General features: G+C 41.8%; 1 protein-coding gene across 3 annotated transcripts in view; it reads right to left on the bottom strand.

Moving 5' to 3' along the window:
• Nucleotides 1-3,564: 3,564 nt before the first annotated feature.
• Nucleotides 3,565-25,340, bottom strand: part of bcl11ba (BCL11 transcription factor B a) — a 94,445-nt gene continuing 72,669 nt past the window's right edge. For 2 of the 3 annotated variants that reach the window (XM_063006952.1, XM_063006953.1), the window contains exon 3: nucleotides 7,015-9,008. In XM_063006952.1, the coding sequence (XP_062863022.1) occupies nucleotides 7,015-9,008 (1,994 nt within the window). Of the gene's footprint in view, nucleotides 3,600-7,014; nucleotides 9,009-25,340 lie in introns of those variants that run through there. The other variant, XM_063006954.1, reaches the window with a different exon arrangement.

The raw sequence follows: 25,340 nt of genomic DNA, 5'->3' as shown, positions 1-25,340 counted from the left end.
CTGTGTATGGGAATTTGTGCTCATTCAGTCAAAAGACTACTACTACTAGACAACTCCTGGGTACTAAAGTTGGTCAAGAAAGCCTCAGTTGATGTTCCGGTTCATTCCAGGGCTGTTGAGTGGAGCTGAGGTCAGGGCTCTGTGCAGGACACTGGAGTTTCTTTAAATCAAGCTTTTCTTAATGTCTTTATAGAACTCGCTTTGTGCACAGGTTACAGTCATGCCGGAATAGGAAAAGGTCTTTCCTAAACTGTTACTACAAAGTTGGAAGTACATAATTCCCTTTATATGATTGATTCATTACACCTGTTAGCAATTGTTCTTGCTGAAACCCATGAATGTAATAATTTGAAGTGGTGTCCCAATACTTTTTGTGCTTTACTAAGGTTTATATACAGGGGTTGGACAAAATAACTGAAATTATTCATTTTAGTGTGGGAGGTTTCATGGCTAAATTGGACCAGTCTGGTGGCCAATCTTCATTAATTGCACATTGCACCAGTAAGAGCAGAGTGTGAAGGTTCAATTAGCAGGGTAAGAGCACAGTTTTGCTCAAAATATTGCAATGCACACAACATTATGGGTGACATACCAGAGTTCAAAAGAGGATAAATTGTTGGTGCACGTCTTGCTGGCGCATCTGTGACCAAGACAGCAAGTCTTTGTGATGTATCAAGAGCCACGGTATCCAGGGTAATGTCAGCATACCACCAAGAAGGACAAACCACATCCAACAGGATTAACTGTGGACGCAAGAGGAAGCTGTCTGAAAGGGATGTTCGGGTGCTAACCCGGATTGTATCCAAAAAACATAAAACCACGGCTGCCCAAATCACGGCAGAATTAAATGTGCACCTCAACTCTCCTGTTTCCACTGTCCGTCGGGAGCTCCACAGGGTCAATATGCACGGCCGGGCTGCTATAGCCAAACCTTTGGTCACTCGTGCCAATGCCAAACGTCGGTTTCAATGGTGCAAGGAGTGCAAATCTTGGGCTGTGGACAATGTGAAACATGTATTGTTCTCTGATGAGTCCACCTTTACTGTTTTCCCCACATCCGGGAGAGTGACGGTGTGGAGAAGCCCCAAAGAAGCGTACCACCCAGACTGTTGCATGCCCAGAGTGAAGCATGGGGGTGGATCAGTGATGGTTTGGGCTGCCATATCATGGCATTCCCTTGGCCCAATACTTGTGCTAGATGGGCGCGTCACTGCCAAGGACTACCGAACCATTCTGGAGGACCATGTGCATCCAATGGCGGTGCCGTGTATCAGGATGACAATGCACCAATACACACAGCAAGACTGGTGAAAGATTGGTTTGATGAACATGAAAGTGAAGTTGAACATCTCCCATGGCCTGCACAGTCACCAGATCTAAATATTATTGAGCCACTTTGGGGTGTTTTGGAGAAGCGAGTCAGGAAACGTTTTCCTCCACCAGCATCACGTAGTGACCTGGCCACTATCCTGCAAGAAGAATGGCTTAAAATCCCTCTGACCACTGTGCAGGACTTGTATATGTCATTTCCAAGACGAATTGACGCTGTATTGGCCGCAAAAGGAGGCCCTACACCATACTAATAAATTATTGTGGTCTAAAACCAGGTGTTTCAGTTATTTTGTCCAACCCCTGTAGAGTCACTATATAACATTTTATTTCAGTTATACTAACGTAATGATTATGTAGGTAAAGCTAGTAAGGGCATCTGACCTTGAGTCACTGGAGCTTCTACACCAAACTAATCAAATTATGGCTTATTTAAATAATATAAATATAAAAATTTATTTATATGTGAACTGTGTATTTATTTCACTTAATACTTGCTTAGTTTTTTAGTCATTAATTGTTAATTTTCCCGACTTTAAAAAGTCAAACTTTAAAAGTTCTGGTAAAATTACATTTCATGTGTAAATACTCTTAAGTAAATGAATCGTAAATGAAATGACGACACAGATAAGCATGTTGAGTTAGACAAGTAAAACAGTTTGTATTTGTGCTCTATTCTTTTCATGCTAAGAGAGCTGCAGCTTTACAGCTCCGTACAGAACCGTGTTTTACACTCAGATTCGAACACACAGGGCCGGGGGCGGAGGGGGCGAACAGGTAAAAGACAGGCTGCTGCCGGGGCCACTCCCAACACACACGAACAAAAAAAACCAAACCAAACCGAAACCTGAACAAAGTCTGGGTAAGCATTAAAAAAATATTTACAACCAAAAGGATAGTGATCAAAACATTTACTCTCATATATGCAGCTACAGTACACGGCTGTCGAGCAGCCCTCCGATCCCAACTATACAAGGTTCAGATTATCAGCAATGCATTTTTTTTATCTGGACAAAATTAAAATAAAAAATAACAAAGAAATAATAGTGGCATCTCGTGCCTACAGCTCGTTCATGACCAGGCACCCAAAATCTTGTGAGAGACAAAGATAGATACAAGGTCCGAAATGCAAAATGCCATCGAGAATCCATTCCAGATTAAATAAAACATACGGATGATTTTTTTTATTTATTTGCTAAACTCTGGGGGGAATCTCCAGGCATCCAGGTATCGCTTTCCTCTCAGCTTACAAGCTCCGTTTGCAGTCCTCTTCTTAAAGATCATATGAGTTTGTCTTCTCACACCCAAGGCAGAAAAGCTACAAAAATTCAAGACTTTTACAAGTACAGTGACAAAAGAAATGTAAAAAAAAAATGTAAAACTCATTTTAAAACAGTATTTTTTGAGGAGGGAGGAAGAGGAATAATGTTCAAAATAAAAAAGGGAGGTTTTTTTTCCGTTTTTGTAAAATCCCCAGGCATTCTCAATATTACAAATACTGGTATACTTTACAGTAAACAAGGAAAAAAAAGGAATATATATATTTATATTTATATATTTATATATATACTAAACCCCGTCACCAAAAAACCAATATACACACAGCCACTATGGCATTCAGAGAAATTTAATAAGTAAGTGTTGAAAAAAAAAAGCATTTTCTTTTCATTTCAAACACACATACACAGAAATCATTTTACCCTTGTACTCATTTCAATACTGTAAACGTATTTAAAGACAGAGTGCACTAAAGTTTGAGTTTCTGTAGTTCCTGATTTTTATCCAGTCTTTTCCTTGTAGCAAAAAAAAAAAATACAAATACAAATAAAATGACGTTTTGTCTGGGATGCAGTCGTATCCTGAAGTAAATTCTACATATATACGTTTATAACGTGTGTGCTGTGCCGTATGTACATATGCATATATACACAGATGAGGCATAACATTATGACCACCTTCCTAATATTGTGTTGGTCCCTCTTTTGCTGCGAAAATAGCCCTGCGACTGTGATGCTCTGTGTATTCTGTCACCTTTCTATCAGAACCAGCATTAACTTCTTCAGCAGTCAGCAGAGCTACAGTAGCTCGTCTGTTGCCTTCGCTCCCCACGTGCATCAATGAGCATTGGCCGCTCATGACCCTGTCGCCGGTTTACCACTGTTCCTTCCTCGGACTTTTGATAGATATTGACCACTGCAGACCGGGAACACCCCACAAGAGCTGCAGTGTTGGAGATGCTCTGACCCAGTCGTCTAGCCGTCACAATAGTCCTGATGAAGATAATCAGTGTTATTCACTTCACCTCTCCGTGGTCATAATGTTATGCCTCATAGGTGTATATATACACACACAGACATACATCAGTATTGTGCTGGCTATTCTCACCTTTATTTCACTTAAATTATTTCACTGTTTCTTTTTAGAAGCAAATAAATTTTATGGACACGTTTTCGCCTTTTCAAATCTTTGCTTCACAAAACAAAAGAACCATTGCATTTTGTCTAAAGACAATAAATAGGAAGATCAGTATTCAAGGCACACTCATGTCAAACTGAATGGCAGTACAACTGTCCGAATAATTTAATCATATTATTTTAATTATTAATATTATTCTCTTTTATAGTGCCTGTGTTGTGAAAGCCAAGCCTAACAACACGTGCACTCGAGTCTCACATGATCCCTTTAGCGACTGAATCCTCGGCGTAATTTCTTGCTCAGAAGCCGTTTTCTGCGTGAAGTTGTGAACCGACAGACAAATCGTAAAGTGCATTTTAAATGCATCGAATCGGCTGATTTTTATTTATTTTTTCTCTCTTCTTTTTCATTCTTAACTGTTATGGTGCTCGGCCCTCCTGTGACGTGTTCATCAGTGAAGAAAGTGATTGGACAACGTTTCAGGCATATTAAGTAAAACATTTAATGCTAGTTTTATTAGATTCAGCATTTATAAATCCTATTATGGGCGCCCAGGTGGTGCAGTGGGATATTCTGTTCGAAACTCGGCATTGCCACCGGTCGGCTGGGCGCCATCTAGCGGGCATAATTGGCAGTGTCTGCAGCAGACACGGTTCTGCTAGGGCGGGAAGACCGGACTCTGTGGGTGGGGTCTACAAACGCTGTGTAAGGACTCTGATTAGCAGATAGAGAGGCGCCTGTGCAGAGTGCATGGGGGGGGAAAGGGTTCCACAAAGGGCTGTGCGTGGGTCGGAGGAGGCGTGAGCAGCAATATATTAACCTAGACTGCAATCGGGGATCCACCAGCAACGGAAGACAAATTGACTACGCTAAATTGGAAGGAAAATGGGCGAAAATACATAAATTATAGAGTACTCATTCTTAATCTGAACTGATTATATTGATTATAGCTGCAGATTAATTAATGATTTATAACATTATTGTAAATCAGGTGTATTTAACAGGAGTGTTTAAGCAAGCATAATAAAATGATTAATAATAATATTATTTTTTACAATAATTATAATTTTTAGGCAGTCAAACTACATTAAGCTATCTACTGTTTTAAATTGTGTTTACTTCCGCCCTGCGTGCAAAACTAAACTAAGCAAAACTAGAATACTGTGTAGAATTATTACACAAACGAAACGGCAGTAAAGATTTCTACAATTTCTCTGCATATCAGTGATTCACCACAAATCCAAAATCAAATCGTTCTCTTAATCATTAAAGAAAGCAGTCGAGTTCGACCGAATACGAAGCTTCTCGGCAAACACGTTATTTCTTCCCTCAAAACAATTACTGAAAAAAACTGAAGCATAAATAATTGTTTGTATCCAGAGGGGTCGGAAGTATATTCAGCGGCTATGCTTTATTTCCCAGACTGCATTTTCATTACTAATTCATGGACCTCGGTGAACGTCTGTGTTTAGAGCTCATAATGCGTAAATCTGTGATTAATATGTGTTGCCTAATATAAAACATTACCAAAAGAAGGAGGGAAGCAAGGCTTAAATTTCAGCTCACTACCTCAGCTACACATCACAGGAAATCCTGAACAAGAAGAGAGAGAAAAAGATAGTCTTACACTTTTTAAACAGATACTCTGTCTGTGCATAAGTTCTGCCATCAATTCTCAACATGATTGAACATTTGTGTATAAAATAAGTAATTCAGCATTTTTAGAAGTTTAGTTTGTTATTTTCTTGCTTTCTTTGCATCATAACTAAAATCAGACGGGTAGGTAGATTGCTTCATTAACCTGGCTGAGTTAATAAATAATAGTTTACAGTAATAAAAAGATCGAATGCATATATTTGTATATACAACTATCAGGCATAACATTATGACCACCTTCCTAATATTGTGTTGGTCGCCCTTTTGCTGCCAAAACAGCCCTGCAACTGTGCTGCTCTGTGTATTCTGACACCTTTCTATCAGAACCAGCATGAACTTCTTCAGCAGTTTGAGCTACAGTAGCTCGTCTGTTGCCAGCCTTCGCTCCCCACGTGCATCAATGAGCCTTGGTCGCCCATGACCCTGTCGCCGGTTTACCACTGTTCCTTCCTTGGGCCACTTTTGATAGATACTGACCACTGCAGACCGGGAACCCTCTGACCCTGTCGTCTAGCCATCACAATTTGGCCCTCGTCAAACTCGCTCAGATCCTCAAGCTCGCCCATTTTTCCTGCTTCTAACATCAACTTTGAGGATAAAATGTTCACTTGCTGCCTAATATATCCCCCCCACTAACAGGTGCCGTGATGAAGAGATTGAAGAATCAGTGTTATTCACTTCACCTCTAAGTGGTCATAATGTTATGCCTAGTCAGTGTATTTTTATAGCTGTAAGTCTTACAGAAATGTATAGCTGTGTTAAAATCAATGTTAAGTCACGCTTAGGTAGTCGATGTTGATAGAAGTTGCGAGTCTGCTCAGCACAAAAAGTTAAACTCGAAGCGAGGGACCTGCTTGTGCGCATATCATGGATGTACTTGGTACCAGGAAGTGTCTGCCTTGATGATTATTATTATTTTTTTTTTTATTTCATTCAGGTTTACTGTCATATCTGACATTCAGTGCTACACTCCCAACCCCAGCTAGACCGGGACGTCCGAAATCAGTTCACACCACAAGCTCTAAGGATTGCTGTCCGCTTTTTATCTAGTCTATTAGGACTACAAAACAATCAAAACCATAAAATAAAAATAAAAAATAGCTTTCTCCATGTGACGCCTATTCAAAACCGAACCCGGCTTCTCTTCAAGAAATTACTCGCAGCTTAAATATACAATTTCATGAGCAGCGGCCTTAGAAGAATCGTACTCTGTTGTGAATAAAGAAAATCTCAGGTCTGGGTTTCAATAAAATAAAATAAAAATAAAAAGAGAAGAAATCACAGCACTTAAAAAAATAAAAGACGACGTGAAAAGAAATAAAATGCACCAACACATGCCAAAACATTACAAAATCCAATAAATACAGAAATTATTGCACAGTTAAAGATTCCATTTAGAAATCATCTAATTCATCCACTCAGAGACAAACAGACTGAAATAAAATGCCAATTCAGGCAGTTTCGACCCGCTCCAATTATCTTCCCTTAGTCCTTTTTATTCTCAGATGGCAGTTAGGCAAATCTAACTCAAATTATTATAACCGTTCGAAGAAGAAATAAAAGCAGAGTATCCAGCTAGCCAAGGAATGATTAGACAAAATGGGAAAATCTGGCTTAGCTTCTCTCGGCTTGTTCGATTTTGACCTCGTTCGTCATCAAGTGTTCGCCGTGCCACTTTTTCATGTGTTTCTCGAGTGTGCTGTAGACGCTAAAGGGCATTTGGCAAATATCACAGCGGTACACTTCCTTACCCAGCTGCCCGTGCGTCTTCATGTGGCGGGTGAGTTTGCTGCTCTGCGCGCAGGCGTAGTTGCACAGCCCGCACTTGTAGGGCCGCTCCCCCGTGTGGCTGCGCCGGTGCACCGTCAGGTTGCTGCAGTTCTTGAAAATCTTGCCGCAGTACTCGCACGTGTCGCTGCGCCGGCTCTCCTTGGAGCTGGGACGTCCCAGGCCGCCGCTGCCGGACAGGTGGGGCGTGCTGCCTCCGCTGGCCGTGCCGCTGCGCCCGGAGAGGCCGCCGTCCAGCAGGTCCCCCGGCGGGGTGGAGAAGCGCAGGCTGCCGTTCTCTGACGAGTGCTCGGAGGACGTCGCGAAAGGGGATTGTCTGGAATCAGTGAAGCCAAGAAAGGGGTCTCTGATAAAGTTCCTAGATGCCGCATAACCCACCAGCCATTGGGAGTAGACGTTCTCGGAAGGGATTAGAGGTGCTGGCGGCATATCCAAGTCCTTCTCGATTTTTATCCTTTTGGAGGAGTTGGAGAGGTGGGGACTGGTGATGGGGGTGGGCTTGCGTGGAAACAGGCCTGAGAAAGAGTCGCCTGAGCCGCAGTTCCTGCCGTTTACCGTGGTCCTCTGCACTCTGTCTATTTCCTCAACCACAGAGTCCTCATCCCCAGTGTCTCTCTGTCCCTCTGAACCTCTTTTAGAGAATGGAAGCCTTTTACGATTGTCAACGATTAAATTATTATACTGCTGGATAGAGTTCAGCCCGACAGTGTCTACTATTTTACCCAGCGACAGGTTCTTTTCATCAGCAGGGGGTTTGGCCCCATTTTCCCGGTTACGACTGAACTCGAAGTCCATACTAAAGTTTGATTCGGGCCTGCTCTCGTTTTCCAGTTCCTCCTCCTCTTCTTCCTCCTCCTCTTCCTCGTTCTCGGCCCCTAGACCCTCCCCTTGAAAGTCGCCATCCCTGTTTTTCATGTTCTCCCCGGTAACATCGCTGGTGCCCGGTTCAGGCGAGCTGGTGGTGGAAAGACCGTCGTCCGATCGCCCCGTCACGGAGCCAGATTTGTGCATGTGGGTCTTCATGTGGCGCTTTAGCTTGCTGGCCTGAGAGCAGGCGTGGTCACAAAGCTGGCACTTGTAAGGCTTCTCTCCGGTGTGGCTTCGCCGATGCACTATCAAGTTGCTCTGAAACTTAAAGGTCTTGCCACAGAACTCGCAGGACTTGCTTTTGTCCTGGGTCTGAGGTGGCGTGGTGCTGTTCGGGGGCATGGGCGGCAGCGGAGGGGTGTTCAGAAAGGGCGACTTGCGGTTGGGCTGAAAGGGGTTGGGGTTGAGCAGACGATGCATAGGGTTGGCACGACTGGGTGAGAGCGGAGGGGTGGAGTTGTTGTTGCCGGCCAGTTCTCGTAGGCGGCGCGAGAAATCCATAGACTGCGTCTCCATGGCCATGGGCGTCAGACGCATCACTCTCTCGAAGGCACTGGGATGCTGGGAAATCAAACCCATTTCCTCCGCGCTAAGGCGTTCCAGGCGATGAGGGTCTAAATGGTGGCGAGGAGGGGGGCTGACGAATGGCGGGGTGTTCGGGAGACGGTTCTCCATGAAGCTTGGTGTCGGTTCACGGAGAAGCGGGGCGGTCATCCGGAGAAGGTGAAAGGGGTTGGTGTCCCCGAGAAAGTTAGTGAGAGGCGATTGGGGGATGGAATCAGCACCAATAGGAGGAGGAAGGGTGATCCGTGGGGTGAGCGAAGTGGTGGAACCGTTGGGCTCCAGGTAGATGCGGATGCCGTGAGTGTTCTGAGCGTGTTGCAGGAGGAACCAGGCACTGGCGAAAGGCTGCTTACAGGTCGTACAGATGTAGCTGGAAGGTTCGTCTCTACCTGCAGGCAAGAACAGGCAAAAAGGGTGTGGTTAGGATTCAAGTGGTCACATGACTTCCATGTCCAAGCAATACAAGCAATACAAGCAATACAAGGTCTTGCGTATGGGCCCAAAAGTGGCAGCTATAGAAGTTGATGAGCCTTGAATCTTTTACTTTCCAATTAATAGTCAATAGTTCAGTGATCCAACCTCCACTGCTTATTTATATTTATTTAACTACACTTTACGGACAAAAGGTGGCGGCACGGTGGGTAGCACTGTCGCCTCACAGCAAAAAGGTCCTGGGTTCGATCCCCAGGCGGGGCGGCCCGGGTCCTTTCTGTGTGGAATTTGCATGTTCTCCCCGTGTCTGTGTGGGTTTCCTCCGGGAGCTCCTGTTTCCTCCCACAGTTCAAAAAACATGCAGTCAGGTTAATTGGAAACCCTGAATTGCCCTATAGGTGAATGGGTGTGTGTGTGTATGTGTGTCTGTCCTGCGATGGACTGGCCCACCTGTCCAGGGTGTTACTGTGTGCCTTGAGCCCATTGGAAAGCTGGGATAGGCTCCAGCACCCCCTCATGACCCTAATTGGATAAGCGGTTAAAAAAGTGAGTGAGTGAGTATATGGACAAAAGTATTGGGACACCTAATTCTAATTACTGAATTAATGTGTTTCAGTCACAACATCTGTAACAGATAAATTACACAGAGGTCACTCTATTTTAATAGCATTGTTTTTAAAATGGGACGTCCAACACCAACAAGCTCATGGTCAGGTGTCCAAATACTTTTGGCTATATAGTGAATATGATAATCAATAACAATAAATGAAAAGGTCATGAAATAAAGTCAAACAAGACATGCCATTACAGGCACAGAGTCCTGATCTCAGCCCCACTCAACAGCTCTGGAATGAACTGGAAAATCAAGTGAGGCTTTCTTGACCAATCAGAGCCCAGTTATACAAATGCTGTCATCTTTTGATGACACAAATTCCTACATACAGTACATACTTCAATACTACTCATACTTGTGAGAAACCTTTCATAGCTGAACATATCACATGGACGTCACTGTTTAATACAGTATGTTTTTGATCTAGGATGAAGCTGTAGCCTAGTGGTTAAGGTACTGGTCCAGTAATCAGAAGGTTGCCGGTTCAAGCCTCACCAAATCAAATCAAGGTTTATTTGTCACATACAGAGTCATACACAGTACAACTGGCAGCGAAATGCTTTGGTGACTGCACGGCCACGTTTGTTACAAAACAGACAAAGTAGACAAAAATATATATTTATACAAAAAAATAGAAATGTTTTAAAATCTAAAAGTGTAGAAAAATACAAAAAATTAAAAATGTAAATATAATTTAAAATAGAAGCAATTTAAAGTGAACCAAGCGTGCAAAAGTGACAACAGTTGTGCAAGAACTGAACATGATACTGAACACACCACTGCCAGGTTGCCACTGTTGGGCCCTTGAGCAAGGCCCTTAACCCTTAATTGCTTAGATTGTATACTGTCTAAGTCGCTTTGGATAAAAGCGTGTGCTAAATGCTGAAAATGTACATGTCTAACAAGCTCATGGTCAGGTGTCTGAATACTTTTGGCCATATAGTGTATAACAATGATTGTGATATTTGCATTAAACACACAGCATGATTAATATGTGTCACAGACCACAGGGCGTTTCGGACCGCACTCGGATAACAACCAGTCGAGCCAGAGAGTTTTTTGTATCTGTGCAAACTGCTGTATTGTAAATCAAGCACACAGTCCAAGAACAAACTCTGCTCCGGGGCATTGGACACGTCTTAATATTTGCTTTGCACCCCGGGCGACGGGCACGGCCTCACTCATCCCGCTGCTCTTTGAAAAATTCTGCACAAACTTGACGAGCTCACGACAGGCGCATTTCCATACGCAGCTCGGATCGGTTAGTGCTGGAAACACAACGAGTCCTACAGCGGCTCGTCTTTAATCTCGCCGAGCACAAACGACGGCGTTATTAATCCTCCTCAACCAACACGCAAAACCCCGAGCACCGGGGTCGACCCGGGGTGCTAAAGTAATATATGGTGGTAAATTGGAAAAAATACAAGTTGGACTGTGATTTAAGGGACTCTTATTACTATCAAACAAATAAACTCGTCCCCTGCAGGAAACAAATATGGGTCCATCAAGATAAATGGTTTCTAATAAACAGTGAATACTGAGTTTGAAGAAGCTGAGGAGGGGAAAATGTGACTTAATTTTATTCCGTGTCAAGGTCGGTGGCATTTAAAGCAGCTTTAGGGTGTTATTTGCTCTGCCGTTAAAAAAAAGAGAACTTTCTTTTCTTGTTTCTGCACTTTTTCTGTGTTAATAAAGCTTCATCTTCAAAGCCGTCCACATTTTAAAGAAAGCGTTTTCATTGCAAATGTTAATTAAACAAGCTGTTTTAAAATTATTTATTAAAGATTACTGTTCCATTCACATTTGTAAAGGTGCTATGAATCTAGTCCTGTTTATATGGGCACAGAGAAGTCACCAGTTGTACACTATAGAGACAAAAGTATTGGGACACCCCTACTATTTTTCTTCTATTATGTTAATGCATTTTCTCCCAATCTCTCCCAATCTGTCTTCCGCTGCTGGGGGATCTTCCTGGGGCAAGTCGTAGTCTAGTAATCAGAAGTTCGCTGGTTCAAGCCCCACCACTGCCAGGTTGCTGCTGTTGGGCCCTTGAGCAAGGCCCTTAACCCTCAATTGCTCAGACTGTATACTGTATCTGTAATGTAAGTCGCTTTGGATAACAGCATTTGCTAAATGCCGAAAATGTAAATGTAAATCCGACCCGCGCTCAGCCCTTAGCGAAACCCTTTTTTCACCTAAGCACACTGCACACGCACCTCTCTATCTGCTAATCAGGGTCCTTACACAGCGTCTGAAGACCCCACCCACATAGTCCGGTCATCCCGCCCTAGCAGAAACGGGTCTGCTCCAGGCACAGCCAATTATGCCCACTAGATGGCGCCCAGCCGACCGGTGGCAACGTTGAGTTTCGAACCGAGGAGTTTAGAATCTCTGTGCTGGTGTGCTAGCGGAATATCCCGCTGTGCCACCTGGGCGCACCCCTTCTAATGATTAAATCTATGTGTTTAAGTCACAACAATTGCTATCAGAACAGCTGTAAATAATCGAAATGCTTTTAAGTTTGCAGCAACAGTTTAGGGAGGGCCCACTCCTGTTCCAGGATGACTGTCCCCCTGTGTACAAAGCAAAGCTCTATAAAGACGTGAAGAAAAGCTCGATTTAAAGAAACTTCCGGACCTCAGCCCACTTGGGAATAAGCAGCAACATCAACATCAGTGCCCAGCCATACAAATGCTCCTGTCTTTTGACTGGATGGGCAGAAATTCCCCTACACAGACATACAGTACTTACTTATACTTATTCTTGAGCAGCTGTCTCAGAAGAGTAGCTGATGTTATAGCTAAAAAAGATCACACCGAGGTCACTCTGTTTTAATAGGGAGCAGTTGTAGGCTAGTGGTTAAGGTACTGGACTAGTCAGTAGAAGGGTGCTGGTTCAAACCCCACCCCTTGCCAGGTTGCCACTGTTGGGTCCTGGAACAAGGCCCTTAACCCTCAATTGCTTAGACTGTATACTGTAAGTCGATTTGGATAAATGCGTCCGCTAAATGCTGAAAATGTAAATAGGATTTGGTTTTGAAATGGGACGTCCAACAGCAACAAGCTTATGGTCAGGTGTCCAAATACTTTTGGACAAGTAGTGAATATAATAATCAATAACAGTAAATGAAAAGGTCATGAAATAAAGTTAAACAAGGCATATCATTATAGATTTAAACACTGGCCACTGCTCAAAACTGTTCCACTGTTTGACTTGAAGCAGCTAATTAAGTGCCAAATTGACTGTGTGCTAAAAGCTAATATTGATGCTCCGGTCAGCATCGTTTGCAAACGGTCACTGATTAGATATTTAAACTGTGTGTGTGTGAGTTAGAAGGGATTTCAGGCGGGGCCGAGTGATGCCACCCCCCACACCTTTAACTACACGTGACTGATGGATGACGGCGCAGGACGTTCAGGCTGCGCAGGGTCCCCGACGCAAAAGGGACTCGTTACAGAGGGGCCGCAAACGAGGCTGATATACAGAGAGCACGGTGCAAAAACAGGAGACTAAATATTCGGGCTCCATCCTGAGGGACTGGATGAAAAGGAAAAAAAAAAGATGCACGAAGTTAAAATGGTAATTGTGCGCTCAGCAATGAGTCCCATTTATTTAGGAAATGAAAGCTCGGCGTTCTGACCTAATGCGCCGATTTAATACGCGCAGAGAAACATATGCTGCTGTAATTGTTCGGCTGTTTGATTCCAACTCGTGTGTGTTTATGAGCGTTTCTCTTGAACGCACGAGTGTGGAAGCGACGAGAACAATAAGGCCGTGGGCACGCGCGCGCACACACACACACACACGGGGCTAGGAGAAAGTGGCTGGTCGACTCTGATCCATTGTGCAGGATCAGACTGAACAGATCGGCTGAACGGCAACACTCTGGCCTGTGCAGTTCTCCAAAAAACAACAGCACAACTCGACAAAAATCTGAAATGGGGGTTTACTTTCACTATGTGGCCAAAAGTATTTGGACACCTGACCATGAGCTTGTTGGACGTCCCAATTAAAAAACAATACTATTAAAATAAAGTGACCTCTATGTGATCTTATCAGCTAAAACATCATTCACTATTCTGCAAAGCCGCCTCACAATAATTAGAAGTATGTCTATGGGAATTTGTGTCCATTCACTCAAAACATGACAGCATTTGTATTGCTGAGGCCCTGATGTTGTTCTAGTTCATTCCAAGGCTGTTTAGTAGGGCTGAGGTCAGGGCTTAAACCAGTGCCAGGAGGGAACTCACTTAATGACCCAATCTACCAACTGCACCACTGTGCCACATACACTATATGGACAAAGATATTGCGACGCCGCTTCTCTTTTCAGCCACAACAGTTGCTTACAGTTATAATAAATCAATTATATTCCAAGTATGCAGCAACAGTTTAGGGAAGGTCCGTTCCTGTTCCAGGATGACTGCACCCCTGTGTACAAAGCAAACTCTATAAAGACGTGAAGAAAATCTCGGTTTAAAGAACTGACCTCAGCCCAACTGAAGAGCTTTGGAATTAACTGGAACATCAATTAAGGCTCTTGACCAACATTAGTACCCAGCCATACAAATGCTCTTTTGACTGCATGGGCCCAAATTCTCACAGACATGCTTCAAAGTCTTGTGAGTTTGTTTGTTTATTAGGATTTTAACGTCATGTTTTACTCTTTGGTTACAATGATGACAGGAATGGTAGTTACTCATTACACAAGATTCATCAGTTCACAAGGTTATATCAAACACAGTCATGGACAGTTTAGTGTCTCCAATTCACATCATTGGACTGTGGGAGGAAACCGGACCGCCCCACCCGGGGATTGAACCCAGGACCTTCTTGCTGTGAGGCGACAGTGCTGCCCACTTAGCCACTGTGCCACCCAGTCTTGTGAGAAGGTCAAGAAAATAGAGGTCACTCCATTTTAATTCCATTTAGCTCATGGTCAGGTGTCTAAATACTTTTGGCCATAGTGTATTTGTTGCATCTGAATACACAGAGACAAAATTCCTTACGTGTGTAATGAGTGGTAATTCTGATTTATTAATAATAATAATAATAATAATAATAATAATAATAATAATAATAATAATAATGAATAAATAATCATAATAATAATAATAATAATAATGAATAAATAATAATAATAATAATAACAATAATAATAATAATGAATAAATAATAATAATAATAATAATAACGCCCTGACAATAAATGAAGCAGATGAAAGCAGATAGTTCCACACACTGTCTGTAGTAACTGACCATAAGTCTCACGGGTGAGAAATGTAAAGGACAGATTGAGGTTAACAAACGTATTTTAAGTTCTTACTCATTAGGAGGCTAATTTGTTTTAGGCAGAATAAAGAACCCAGCTGTTCACCTCTGCGCTCCGTCTCGGCCTCTAAGCCATCCGACTTAATTACAGTGGACAGAGCAAGAGCGTTCGCTTACGCACAACGCCCGTCCTTTTTTCTCTCCGGCCTTCTGAGACTCACGCTCACGTACAGTCACACACGGCTCGGTCCTCATTGCTTGTTTTATTATAGCCCAGCCTTTCAAAAGCTAATGCTTCATCTATAGGGGGTCTAAAAAGTCTCGGTTCTGTTTGTGCTCTCGTTCCGAACGACGAGCAGTTCATCTGCTTCCAAACCAGGACGGAGTACAGTCATCCGAGAGCTGCCTGTTTCTTTTTGCCCCCACAATTAAGACAAATCAGCGGCCCGCCTCACGGAACGGTGTTTGTATCCGTGAGTTTATTGAGGAGCGTTCCGCGCCCGGTCTCCCGGGGGGATCGCGGTCCGACGCAGATGGCAAATAAAGTATGCAGCCCGAGGCGAGAGCGCATTATGCTAATTCTAATGTCAGCTGTACTTTAATATACAGCTCTATTTAATCACCCCATTATTTCACATTTCCATATGAAAAAAAGGGAAGAGAATGCAGACCTGCACCAATATTCCAGACACTAAATCTGGGCTGGGGTTATAGGGGTTCGGACTGGGTCTGCTGTCCTTTAAGTCAGTGCAAATGACATGCACACAAACACACCCACACATATGCATGAGCATGCAAACACATGCAGGAACAACACAGAAACAAGCATGTGTATGCACATCGCATTTATGTGCATGTACAGTCGCGTATATGAACTAAGGCTGGGGCATTGTAGATTGGATACTAGAGAAATTCAGGATCTTTGAGAGGACTTTGTTATAGTAGAGGTTCACAGACAGTAACTACAGGTGAGGATTAAAATCAGGTCCTTTAAACCAGTGTTGCTGTGCAGGAAGAGCTGCAGAATTTATCAACATAAATAATCAAGATTTTTAAGCAGCTTCAAGTGAAAAAACATTCACATGTTTACAAATGAGCTTATTATATACACACTCCAGTATGTAGTTACATACATAATAGTTCATTCCTGCACTATTCTGTAGTTCTATTATTCATAGGTTAGTTCCTTTGCTCATCTGTTACTCAAACTTATTAGATTTTATACTTAATTACTTACTTAATTATGTATGTATCCAAAATTTGTGATGTTGGCTTCAAATTCACATGAGTTACTATAAGATGTGGTCGTTCTGTCATGTATGCCTCTATTATATGTCACCTCCTCATACACTATATGAACAAAAGTATTGAAGATAAATAGTTATTAACTATAATAACAATTATTAACATAAATAATCTAGATTTTTATGCAGCTTTCAGAGCTTACAGTGTGTAGTTTCATATGTAAAAGTTAATGCAGTATAATGTAGTAATGTAGTATATAATAGTTAATAGTCCTGTACTAGTCTGTAGTTCTATTGTTCATAGGTTGGTTTATTTGCTCATCTGTTACACAAAATTATTTTATTATGTATTTATCCAACATTTGTAATGTTGGCTTCACAGTCAAATGAATTACTATAAGACGTGGTCGTTCTGTCATTTACGCCTCTATTATATGTCACCTCTTCAAGTATTGGGACACTGGTTCTAATTTTTGAATTCATGTGTTTCCGCAGGTGTAATAAATCAAACTGCAGGAAGATAAATAATTATTATCAACTTTAATAATAATTCTCAACATAAATAATACTAATCTAGTCTTTTAAGCAGCTCTAAGTAAAAAGAAACATCTAACTAATTCAGATAAAATCCAAGACGGATCTTTTGACTGACAGCTACTTAACACGTGATCATATCATGTGCTACCTGATACTTATAATACTTAAAAACTAAATTAATTGAACATAATAAACACACATATGCAATGTGCTGTATTTAAAGCAAAATCAAACCGAATTATATCTGTAATCACTGTAGTGCAAACGAAGTGGAGGCCTGTTCAAAAATAACTCCTAAATACAACAGCATTTATAGCCTCATTATTTATACCATTAACAAGCTAAAAATAAAACCCTAAAATCATTGTTTCATCCTGATTCAATCCCTAAATACAGTAGAAGGGTTGAGCACAGAGAGATGGAAGAGGATAGAGAGCGGGAAATGAGAGGTTTGCTTGATTCATTAGGAATCGTTTTATTTGGCAGTAAAAAATACAAGAAAAGGAAAGACATATTTAAAAAAAAGGGGAAAAAAAGCACAACCTGGTGAATTGTACTGACAAAAGAAAGGAATCTGATGGAATTTCGCATTTGAACACAATAAGCGTCGGGATTAAAGGCGAAGGAGGGGGACGGGAAGAGGGATATAGCATCCTTTAATGAGGTGCTCATTGGCTGACATTGGTTTTTACTACGGGGACTTCATTTAGGCTGTCATTAAGCTATTATCTAGCGTAAAGAATATTTGCCGTGCTGTAAGTAGCGTGTTGGGTCTGGAAGCTTTTCTCTCTCTATTAGTGGAAGCGTGCCGTGCTGGCCTGGACTGCTGCCTGTGTTTTGTTTGGCTGCGGTTCACACACAGCTCTGGCAAGAGTCTCGTTGGACAGCTTACAGAGAAAAGAGGGAAAGGCGTGCGAGAGAATGAGTGGGGGGAGAGAGAGCCGCGTTCGGTAGCCTGCCGGTCCTATAAGGCACCCGAGCTTCCTGCTTTTGGCATTTACAGTCACGGCCCCCGAATTTCCAAACAGAAAAGTGCCGTCGGTACAGTCAAACCAGATCCAGATGCAAGATAATACCTCTGAGCAATCCTCCGAACGAACGGACGAACGAACGCCGCCGATTCATCATGTTTCTGCTGTCTGAGACTTTTTTATTCAGTTTCTAAAAAAATCAGTGAGATATCGTTTGTCATTATGAAGCTTTTTTAATAACATTCCTGGTGATGACGGTGCTATTCAGCACAATTCACCCAAATTTCTCCGACAGGTTTTATGAAATCTATAAAATCAATTCTCTCTCATGAGCCACATATTTGGTTTAAAAAAGAAAAGGTACTTTTTAGATATCTCTGTCCTTGAATGTTTAATAGCAGTCACATTCAGCAACCAGACCGCTCTAAATAAATAGGCACAGCCTACACAGCCTGTACTGTATTCATTTTTGTACTTCATATTTTAAAACCTAATTCTATAGAAAAACAAAAAAAACAGGGGTTCCTTGCCAGTCCATAACACCTCGAAACTATAGGTCCGTCCTTCTATTTTATAAGCCTGTTGTTTCTATATATTCACCAGAGTTGCTGCCTGTTGCAGCTTAGCTGACAAAATGGTTGAGAGCTACTGAACAGGGTATAACTGCTACGTAATTAATGTAATATTTTTTAGTATTTATGAGAATATATTTATTTAAACTACAGTACGTATCATACATCATTTCTATAAAACATAGTTTAAAAAAATTAGATTTTAACATCCAGTCCAGTCAGCTACATGTGAGGAACAACATGTGTTTGAAAAGAGAGCTGCAGCGCCACAGTTTCACTAATATCTCTTTATATTGTTTCTCTTTATATTATATCATAACAATAGCAGAATACACACTGTCCTCACACTGACAAGCTACCCCCTCCCAATGATAACTCAACGATCTTTCTCCCCCACCTTTTCCTGCACTTGACTTTACATTCCATGCAACACACATATGTGTATACATATATGTGTAGATATAGTGTTTTCCTATATAGTTATAATTTGTCCTACTGCTGTACAATAGTCATTACATTACATAGTCAATATTTTTATTTTATTCTACTTTTTTTTATTTACTCTGTGCTAGAGCTGCTGTAACACTCATATTTCCTCCATAGGGATCAGTAAAGGAATCTTATTTTACTGTACATATCAGTGTGCTACTAGAAGTGACAGTGGATTTTGTCAGTGCTGTAAAAAAACTTAATCTAATTATTATTATTATTGGTAGTAGTAGTAGTAGTAGTATTTATTTATTTATCTATTTATTTATTTATTATTAGTAGTAGAAGTAGTAGTAGTAATAGTAGAAGTAGTATTATTTATTTATTTGTTTATTTATGTATTTATCCATTATTATTGTTATTATAATTATTATTAGTAGTAGTAGTATTTATTTATTATAATTATTAATATTATTATTATTAGTAGTAGTAGTAGTAGTATTTATTTATTTGTTTATTCATTCATTATTATTACTATTATTAGTAGTAGTAGTATTGTTTATTTGTTTGTTTATTTGTTTATTTATTTATTATTATTATTATTATTATTATTATTATTATTAATATTTCTCCAGCGTGTTTCTTCAGAACATCCTGTCTTCTGCTATATCATATCATTGTATCGCCAAGGCCTAAAATCATTTTAGGAAAATGCAGCAATACAGTAGAGTCACATTCTGATAAAAACTATGAAGTTAAATTCAAATTTGAATGATTATTAAACTGGTTTAATGAGGTAGAATTGAATAATGTGTGAAAATATTTATAACATTACATTAACAGCCTATATGAAGCCTGTACATTTTTTTAAGGTGAAAACACAATCTGTAAATGTTTATTTTTATGTTTTTATATTAGGTAATTTACTTTTTAGTATAATTATTTATTATTTAAAAAATCCAACTCTTAACAAAATAAATCCTTAAATACTTGCTGGTCTGAGCTGGTGTTTATCACATCAATAAGTGGATAAATCAGTCTGGTAACTAGAGCTCGATGATTGCAGTCATTGGGGCGTGTTTAAATACAAGAGTAACACTGACTCTCTCTCTCTCTTACACACACACACACACAGGCTTTCTTTATTGATTAATAAAAGCTGGAGGTGTGCAGGCTGGTGTTTAATGCTCGTTACAGGACTTCAGCACAAGCCTCTGGGTGACCATCTTGCACGGTGATTATTAGTAAGGACACTGAGCTCTGAAAATGAACTTCCTCTCTCCTCGGACAGACATGTACAAAGACGCCTGTCCCAGTAATGAGGTTCGAGCTGCTGCTTGTAGACAGAGATCATCAGTATGGTGGAAGCTGTGATACTGGACGGTGTCTGGCACCCAAACGGCAAACGTTTAACTGGTAATAATCACCCATAATAACCTGTTTGTTTAGGTGCATCAGGAGGAGAATCAAATGAAAAATCTGGAGTTCATGTTTAGCTGCTTATAAATATGAATTCAGGCTAGTTAGGTATTGATCATACAGCCTGAAGATCTGTTTTAACTATTTATTTATTATTATTATCATTATTAAATTTATACAGTGTTTTTTTAAATTAAATACATTTTTTTTAAACATTTAAAAGGGTGCTCAAGTGGCACAGCAGTAAAGTACACTAGTCCACTCATGCTGAGATCTGAGGATCCAGGGTTCAAACCTCAGCTGTGCTATCGGCCAGTCGGGAATCTGCATGGACCCGTCAGTGCGCTCTCAGTGCTGGTCACAAGCTCAGATAGAACTAAGATGATTGTGCCAAGTCTAATCTAATGTGGCTTCCCATATAAGGGAGCAGCCAAAGGAAAAAAATTAATATAATAAAAGAGTATAAATAATTATATATTTTTAATAAATACAATTACATCTGGACTGGTAAAGGTTTTATTTACTAGACACTAAGGCAAAATATTGTATAAATGTTGGATAGATGTGAAACCAAGGTATAATTTGTCATTTGGGAACGCCTGTGATTGTGTCTGTTTTTTTTTACATATATATATTTCTAATTTCTAGCCCAGGGATGGAGGTAATACTAAAACATTGGTACGTGAACCATTAGAGATGTATTGCATCCTGCTTTTTGGAATAGCCTGAAGCATGCCCGCGTTCCCAGTTTATATTCTGACTTCAGGCTTTTCCCGGATTCAGAAATGAAGCGGTATCAGTCACGTCGAACGCCCCTGTTCTGTAAGGGAAGAGGTGGGTGGTGCGGATAGACGGCGCACGGCATTGTGGGTGCTCCCCTGCTGTTCCTCCCCAGAGAACTGTGATGTGCGCTCTTCAAAAGGGCTCATGTCACCGTCACTGCCTCATTTAAAGTCAGACTCGCCCGAATTTGCATCTCACAGCAACGTACAGGACGTGCCATATGTCGGCCGAAAAAAGACAATGCTCACAAATAAATTGGCAGCATCAACGCACCTACACGCCCCCCCCCCAACACACACACACATGCACACACACACACACATGGATAGACAAGAAAAAAACAAAACAAATATAATGACCAGACGAAGAAAAAAACTACTTAAAAACAGCAACCAATAAAGAAATAACTGGAGGAGAGTAGACACTCCTTTAAAGCAATTACTGCCGCCGTGAAATTGAGAGATGCCAGTTAACACCGTTGAGCGGGCGCATCCCCGTTCATTTAGCGAGGCGTCCGCGGATGTGAATTTGTTCATATCCTCTCAGGGTTTGCGCACAGAATCAAGTCACACCTCAGAGCCCGGCCGCAAAGCGCAATAACAAATAAAAATGCTCATTACCGAATGTTTTCTCTATGATTCAATTTGCAGTAATTACCGCGGCCCGCGCTAATAAAATTCCGCCACAGAAAGCGAAGGTCAACTACCAGTTAGACGTGTTCATTTTCATCTCGCCGTATTCATCCTCGATGCCTAATGGCCCAATTTTCTCCCCTCGCTCTTCAATAAATATCGCCGGAATTACAGGTTAAATAGCTAAATTAAATCATGGCTATTATGGTAAGGCTGTACGACCGAGCAAAGCTGCCTCATTCATTCATGCATGATTACAGTTACAGAGAAGAGCCAATCACAACACAGCGAAGAGCCAATCACAACACAGCGAAGAGCCGATCCGCACCTCTAATATCACAAATCCCAGAGTCACAAAATGATTTACATCTCAGAATCCTTTACTCCATCTCACTTTGTTAGAGAAATGTATTCACGTCTTGTATTGTAGGTGAATAATGAAACAAACTGGCACAGCAAGGGTTCTTGGTGCCACATTGGTCCTAAATTTAACTTCTCCTCTGTTTGATTCACTCCTGGTACTTTCATTTCCCTTTCTGAATTGGCTACTTGAGTAAACGGGGAGTGTGTGATGCCCTGTAATGGATTGGCACTCTGTCTAGGTACACCCTTCCTGACTTGTGCCCAGTATTCCCAGTGTACATTTACAGCATTTAGCAGAGGGCGGCACGGTGGCTCAGTGGGTAGCACTGTCGCCTCACAGCAAGAAGGTCCTGGGTTCGATCCCCAGGCGGGGCGGTCCAAGTCCTTTCTGTGTGGAGTTTGCATGTTCTCCCCGTGTCTGCGTGGGTTTCCTCCAGGAGCACCGATTTCCTCCCACAGTCCAAAAACATGCAGTCAGGTTAATTGGAGACACTGAATTGCCCTATAGGTGAATGGGTGTGTGTATATGTGTGTGTGTCTCCCTGCAATGGACTGGCAGCCCGTCCAGGGTGTTACTGTGTGCCTTGCGCCCAATGAAAAGCTGGGATAGGTTCCAGCACCCCCCACAACCCTGATTGGAAGAAAGTGAGAGAGTGAGTGAGTGAGTGACAGTGAGCATTTAGCAGAGGCTTTTATCTGTCACATACTGTCACCTATATTTTAATGTGACAGTATACTGTCTAAGCAATTGAGGGATAAGGGCCTTGCTCAAGGGCCCAACAGTGGCAACCTGGCAGTGGTGGGGCTTGAACCAGCAAGCTTTGGATTACTAGTCCAGTACCTTAACCACTAGGCCACAACTGTCCCTAACTGTCCCTAACTGTCCCTAACTGTCCCTAACTGTCCCTGTCAGCTCCTAACTGACTGCCTATTAACTGTATTTTACCTATTATTTCCTTCTTCCCTCCTTGATGGATCCTCGCACCCACCTCCCCTCATTCCCTCCACAGCTCTTCACGTTCTTGTTTTCCTAATTAAAAAATGGTAATTTCCTGTTTTACTTACTGTCTCAAAATCACTCCTCGTCCACTGTAGTTGAAGGCGTGGCCTGCACTCGTACACTGTCTTTGCAGGTTTACTCCTGGTATTTTAACATCCTTACAGTTTCAAAATCGTTGTATTAAGTAGACTGAATGTTAAGACAAAAATCCACTATTATATTGTGGGATTGTGGTCAAAAGTATGGGCAGTTGCAGCCTAGTGGTTAAGGTACTGGGCTAGTAATTGAAAGGTCGCTGGTTCAAGCCTCACCACTGCCAGGTTGTCACTGCTGGGCCCTTGAGCAAGGCCCCTTAACCCTCAATTGCTTAGACATTATACTGTCACAGTACTGTAAGTCACTTTGGATAAAAGCTTCTGCAAAATGTAAAAGTATGTGGACGCTTCTCTTAATTAATGTATCTACTGCATCTATTTTAGCCATGCAATATTACTGGGTGTATACTGGGTGACACTGAAGAACATGCTCATTTACAACATGCTACACTCTGTAAGTCCAGTTCCTGCTCTGCTACAGCTGATTGGCCGTCTTTAAGTGCTGCTATAACTGCCCACGGAAGCAACCCAAACACAACAACTGTTTATCAGGAGTCTGACAGTTTTGGTTTCCATAGTTAAGCAAGTTAAGCTGGACACAAACCTAAGGTCAGTGGTGTAAAACACACTATCATTGGACTCGTGAGTGATTCACTGATTGTAAGCTGATGCATATGTGCTGATTTTTTAATTCCAGGAGAGGATCATTTGTCAAAAATTACTGTAGCTGTAGCCTAGTGGTCAAGGTACTGGACTAGTAAGCAAAAGGTTACCACTGCAAGGTTTCTACTGAGGGGCCCTTGAGCAACTGTAATACTGTAAATGTCATAAATGACTGTCTAAACAGTGAAGTGTGGTGAAGGAGGTACCGTTTAATCATCTTTTTTGAGGATTTAAGCTGGAAGACCTAATTTCAGAAACAGAAAATGATTAGGGCTCAGATTTGCGCCAACAGTTTGCGTGTGAAACTTGAAGTCCCCATGCAGAGTGTTTGTTTGGATTGCACGGCGCCATAATCGTAATCCTATTCAACCAATTTGGGATGCATCGGAATGGCTACCGAGATTTAGTGCCAACATTGACTTCAATAATAAGCTGGAAAGACTGGAGTTTAGCACCACAATAATAAAGTGACATCCAGTAAGTTATGGCTGTTTAGTGTCCACTAACTTTTGGAAATATTGGTACCACTATAAAAATAGGCTTTTTTTAGGTAAAGGTTGTTAACTAGAACTTTAAAGGTCCAGGTTCGTGAAAGCACGGTCAATTAGCATGTAGCGTCCTGGAGAGTTTTTAATTGGCCGAGATGAATATGGTTCCGTCTGATAAGGCACGGGGGCTCTAATGACCAGGGCTGGAGACGAGGTGGGAGCACTGGTGAAGCTGGAAGGTAATTCCTGTAATGACGGTAGATGGAGGAATGATTCGGTGCAGTGTGTTTGCACAGAGCACCTCTCATTATCCTCTCCAGGCTTTGCTGCTTAATTAATATCATAACCTTTTAAGTTATTTTGGGGGGACTCGCCTCTCGCCTTTCATGCCACCGAGACCAGGAAGAAAGAAACGGGGGAAAAAATTGGGCACAAGGGACGACGGAGGCGCACTTCAAAACTGGACATCCTGTTAACCAGGACTTACACAGATAACCTTGGATTGTTAGAAGCTTTCGTCTTCAAGCCAGCGCCGTGTGCTTTGAACTGCCTGCCGTTTTCGCATCGAGAGTCTTAAATTATTAAGGTCAATATTGTATTCATTTTATTTCACAGCACCTTGAGCTTAGAAAAGCTACGGGGCCTCCAGCGCGCTCTCGCCCAGGCTGAATTACTGAAAAAGTGTGCTCGTTTTTAAAGCGTGACATCGATTCGCGGTGTAAAACACGTTATGGATCGATAATCTGAATCTACAGGAATGAAAAGGTCTGGACACTCACGCAGCCAGCCTCACACGCTTCAGGTTTGACAGAGTCAATGTCACAACAAACTGATTTGCATTTAGAACAAAGATGACACAAGCCCCAGGCCGGCTGTCGGCGGCTCCCTGGCGTCCGCCCTGGCTGGTGGAAAGTTTCCTGACATTTCTTGCATTATTAAGCCGGGGCTTCATTACCATGTGTGTGATCTGAGAGTCTCTCAGGCCTCTAATTCCTCACCTTGAATTGATAATGTCTTGTTTATGACTATCACAGCAAATCTCCGGCAACAATTATATGCAAATCATTTTCCCAGCACGTTGTGCCATTATTAACGAAGCCAAAGATTCGTGCCCTGACTAATGTCTGGTGATGCAACGATATTAATATTGCAATCATTTTTTTCCTGGATTTTCCCGCTTTATCTCCTAATTTGGTCATCGGGCTAGATT

Source organism: Trichomycterus rosablanca, chromosome 13 (assembly GCF_030014385.1).
Source record: "Trichomycterus rosablanca isolate fTriRos1 chromosome 13, fTriRos1.hap1, whole genome shotgun sequence".
NCBI lineage: Eukaryota > Metazoa > Chordata > Actinopteri > Siluriformes > Trichomycteridae > Trichomycterus > Trichomycterus rosablanca.
Note: the sequence above shows the minus strand (reverse complement) of the source record. Positions and strands in the feature narration are given on the sequence as shown.